Here is a 5,000-nt window from a genome sequence, read left to right as displayed (position 1 = left end):
GATTTTTTAATAAAAAGATTGCCGACATTAGAGAAGGCATCCAAGGTGGAAACGCAGCAATCTCTGTCGCCCACTCAGGCGATACACCGAGGGGAGGGTTAAACCCCCCTAGGAGACCTGAGAGCTTCCAAAAGTTTTGTCCAATTACAGAGGACGACCTCTGTAAAATAGTCAGGGAAAGTAAGCAGTCTACCTGCAGCCTTGACGCGATCCCCACACATCTGCTAAAAAACATACTTGGTTGCTTAGCAGCACCTTTACTGCAAATTGTTAACACCTCTATGCTTACAGGCATTTTTCCAAGCTCATTCAAAACAGCCATGGTAAAGCCACTCCTAAAAAAGACAAATTTAGATCAGAATTCTTTAAACAACTACAGACCTATATCAAACCTCCCCTTTATAAGCAAGGTACTAGAAAAAGTTGTATTTAAACAGCTTAATCAACATCTGATATCTTGGAAAAATTCCAATCAGGCTTTAGAGCCAACCATAGCACCGAAACAGCACTAACCAAAATAATAAGTGATCTTAGGCTCAGCACTGCCGCAAACAAAGTTTCAGCACGTATCCTCCTCGACCTCAGTGCCGCCTTTGACACGATAGACCACAACATACTAATTGACCGCCTTGAATCTTGGGTAGGCTTGTCCGGTCACGTCTTAGAGTGGTTCAAAACATATATTACAGGAAGGCAGTTTTTTGTCACCATCGGAGAACACGTCTCCAACAAGTATGATGTGCCTTTTGGAGTTGCTCAGGGTAGTTGATTGGGCCCTCTCCTCTTCTCTCTCTATATGTTGCCCCTGGGCTCCATCATCAGAGAGCACAATGTTGATTTTCATAGCTATGCCGATGACACTCAACTATATATCTCTGTCGAGCCTAGCCAAACCACTGCCATTCATGCCTTGACTAAATGCATGTCTGCCATCACAGATTGGATGAACAGTAACTTCCTAAAATTAAATGAGGATAAAACTGAAGTGTTGCTCATTGGGCCTAAGGAAAAACGTGCAAAACTCCACTCAAGCCTAGGTGACCTAAGCATACACATTAAAGATAAGGTTACTAGCCTAGGTGTGGTCATAGACTCGGATTTGAGCTTTGAGCCTCACATCAACAAGATAACAAAATCTGCTTTTTTCCATCTTAGAAATGTTAACAAAGTGCGCGGCTTGGCCCCCCAACAAGACGCTGAGAAACTTATTCATGCCTTTGTCACCAGTAGGATAGACTACTGCAATGCACTCTTCTCTGGTCTCCCAAAAAAATTAATTGACAAATTGCAACTCATTCAAAATTCTGCGGCAAGAATCCAAGAACCAGAATGAGAGAGCACATCTCTCCTGTCTTGGCAGACCTGCACTGGTTACCTGTCTCATACAGAATCGACTTTAAGATTCTGCTCACAGTATTTAAAGCATTAAATGGACTTGCCCCTAGCTATATCTCAGACATGCTCTCTTTTTATGCCCCTGCTCGAGCTCTCAGGTCCACTGATGCCAAGCTGCTAAGGACCCCCACCCCCCCGCAGAAGAAGATCGGCGACGCCGCGTTTGCCTGCTATGCGCCCAAGAGATGGAACGCCCTCCCCATCGAGATCCGATCAGCCACCTCCGTCGACTCCTTTAAGAAGCAGCTGAAGACCCACCTCTTCATCCTTGCCAACTCCTAGCCGCCAAGGCGTCATAGTGTCCCAGCTGCCGCAGCGCCCTTACTACTCGCAACCAGCCCTGGCAGGGGGCTCCCCTAGGTGGCCGCTGGTCTCTGCCTGAGGTTTCTTCCTGACTATAGGGGGTCTTTTTTTCTCAGACTTCACTGAGCTTTTTTTTTCCCCCTTACAAACTATGAATCAAGCGAAAGGGAGTTTTTCCTCACCCCTGATGCCACCAGGGGCCGCACCTGAGCGCCCAATCTCTGTGTGACTATCTATGACTTATGATAGGCCCAGCCACTATGGACCTTACACATCTAAGAATCCTGGTCCTATCCTACGTTGACCTTATGACTCTACATTCTCTGTCTATCTCTTCTTCCTCTGCCTTCCTGCTTTTTCTGCCTCTCCTCTATACCTCTCCTTTTAAATCTATCTCTAAAAATGTTTTTTTTTTTCATTTGTTAAGCACTTTGAGTTACATGCCTTGTATGACACAGTGCTATACAAATACAATTATTATTATTATTATAGTTGCGAAGTCAAGCCTAACTGTTTGGGACCCAATGCGATGGCATGCGCAGCATCGAGTCACTTTCACTTTTACCTCTGCTGAAAAATGGTGGTGGATCTCCAAGTAGGCTAGACTACAGTCGAGGGTCAAATTAAACATTTCAGAGAACGATATGCCCATGAGAAGTCCCACTGAAAGTGCATGCAGGGCTTTATCACTTTTTTCATCACCGGCCAAAATGGCTAGTGGATGTATCTCACACGCCCACATAGAGCGGCGTACGGAACGTGTCAATTCCCTTTAGAGCGCAGGGACACAACGCAATACAGTTCAAATTTCAGTAGCGTTGTTACCGTTACTGCACAACCATTACAGTTATCACATCGTTACCCAATTTGAGTAGAGAAATCATCTTCGGGTTTGCTGATAAAACACAATGTTTTCAGTCGATATGATAACTTGGCTAGATATGCCTATGCGCGCAGTACGTTGGCTGGCTGCTTTTTTTCTTTCAGTTCGTTCGAGCTCTCGGGTATGTGAAAGAGAGCGCGCGTTTGCTCCCCGTGCATACAAGCAGCTGGCTCTTTAACACCAGCCAACTGGCCCAATGCTAGTGAAATTTAAGTTTTGCTGGTAGAAATTACCAATTTACTAGCCACTTTGACCCATTAGGGAGTGTGTGTTTGGCTATATGAGGGAAGGTCCGTTAGATATTCTAAATGTCCGGTATTCTGCAATGCAGCCGGCCACTTGTCCGGCCAGTAAGAATTCTAGCGTGAACACTGGTGTCAACAATGATTTGGCAATGCAATCCAATGCGGGGCATGGACGATCCAGAATCGATCCGGCAAGTTCCAGAATCGAGCCGGCAATTTTTTTAAGTTACCTAAATTACTTCCATGGATATTTCGGGAGCAAATGAATGTTAAATTAAATAAAAGCACTTCAAAACACTGCAAGACTGATACAGACTGATTCAGAAAACAGCCAATAAATTGTTGCTCAGTATCTGACTACTTGTATTGCCTCATCATGACTGATGAAACATTTGCTTTGCTTTCAGTAGAAATGTAATGCATTGCAATGCATTATAGAATTGAATCGGATCGGAACGGATCGGATCGCATAGAATCGAATCGAATCAAAACCTCTTGAATCGTGATCGAATCGGATTGTGAGGGCATTGCCGATCCACACCACTAGTTAATATATGTGCAATGTTGTGTGTACTGTCTTGTGTATGCTACTAGACACCTTAATTTCCCCTCGGGATTCATGCGGTCCTAACACACTACAGTATAAAGTTGCATTTCTGCACTTTTACAGCTTATTCATTAACAAACAATTGACATTAGCTCACGTAAGGTAAGGTAAGGTAAGGTGACTTTATTTATACCCGAAGTGACGGTGTTGATGCGGTGAGCTATGGTGAGGACAGTGCTGTGTGTGAGTGTGTGTGTGTGTGTGTGTGTGTGTGTGTGTGTGTGTGTGTGTGTGTGTGTGTGTGTGTGTGTGTGTGTATAATGTCTGTGTGTGTGTGTGTGTGTGTGTGTGTGTGTGTGTGTGTACCTGTCCGTTGTCCATGACGAGTATGCGGTCGCTGTGTAGTACGGTGTTAATGCGGTGAGCTATGGTCAGGACAGTACACTCCCTAAAGGCCTCTCTTATAGTCTGCTGCACAAGGGAGTCGGTCTCAGAGTCAATAGAGGCCGTCGCCTCATCCAGCAAGATGATCTGGAGGAGAGAGAGGAGAGAGGAGACTATTAGTGTGTGTGTTTGTGAGAGAGAGAGGAAGTGTGTGTGTGTGTGTGTGTGTGTGTGTGTATGTATAATGTGTGTGTGTGTGTGTGTGTGTGTGTGTGTGTGTGTGTGTGTGTGTGTGTGTGTGTGTGTGTGTGTGTGTATAATGTGTGTGTGTGTGTGTGTGTCAGGGCTTAACACTAACACACGCCAGGTAGCCAAATGCGGGTGAAAGTCGGCGTTGGCTAGTAGATACCGAAGGTTCACTAGCCATTCTGGCGGGTCCGTTACTATTCTAAATGATGAGGCACCGCATTTTGTAGTTTTTCCCCTCGGACCGTCTTTGCTACAAGCGCAATGCAATGCGATTTAACGAGCCTACAATACCCATGAAGCACCTGTGTCACGTGTCACCTGTGTCTCACGCGCGAGAGGAATCCGACAGAGCTAGTCTTGCGAATATGAGTGGCAGCAGCGAGCTACCAGCAGCACATCAGCGCGCGTTTGGAAATGAAAACCTTCACGTGAAAATAAAGTAGCGAAGTTCATCTCAACTGACCTGTTTTGGGATCTGTCATTACAATGCATAGTAGCCTAGTAGTGGACATTAAAATGACCAAGGCGAGAGGAGAACACCTCAGTCTTGTGAAAGTTTTGAGACTAATTAGCGCAGTGATAAGACAAGGACACATGCGGCATTAATAATGTTCGGTTTAAATAATTTTCTGATTTGCCTGTAGGCCTATGTCATCATACCTTAATATTCCTCCATGTTTCTTGTGCCGTTGTTCCCGACTGTCAAACGGGGCTTAAACAACGCGCAGTAGTAGCCTTCCAGACTGCACAAATCATGTCCCATGTCCCTTCGCATGTGCCCAGCTTGCCTTGCGTCCGTTTAGCCTATATTTTAAACAACTCAATATTAAACGGAATGAAAGGAAGTCGTAGCTCCAGTTACCGGCCGCATATAGTGTGCCTTCTAGTGGATAGCCTACTTTTATGAGAAAATATTCCAGAAGAGGTGTTATTCTACATCCATGACCGCGGACATGCGAAGCTTGGCAATGACTTTGCACTATCTACTTTGCGC

General features: G+C 45.2%; 1 protein-coding gene across 1 annotated transcript in view; it reads right to left on the bottom strand.

Annotated features, from left to right (window-relative positions):
- Nucleotides 1-5,000, bottom strand: part of abcc12 (ATP-binding cassette, sub-family C (CFTR/MRP), member 12) — a 56,156-nt gene that overhangs the window by 3,450 nt on the left and 47,706 nt on the right. The window contains exon 25 of the mRNA XM_063189983.1: nucleotides 3,740-3,904. Coding sequence (XP_063046053.1) covers nucleotides 3,740-3,904 — 165 coding nt within the window. The remainder of the gene's footprint in view (nucleotides 1-3,739; nucleotides 3,905-5,000) is intronic.

This window comes from Engraulis encrasicolus, chromosome 23 (assembly GCF_034702125.1).
Source record: "Engraulis encrasicolus isolate BLACKSEA-1 chromosome 23, IST_EnEncr_1.0, whole genome shotgun sequence".
NCBI lineage: Eukaryota > Metazoa > Chordata > Actinopteri > Clupeiformes > Engraulidae > Engraulis > Engraulis encrasicolus.
Note: the sequence above shows the minus strand (reverse complement) of the source record. Positions and strands in the feature narration are given on the sequence as shown.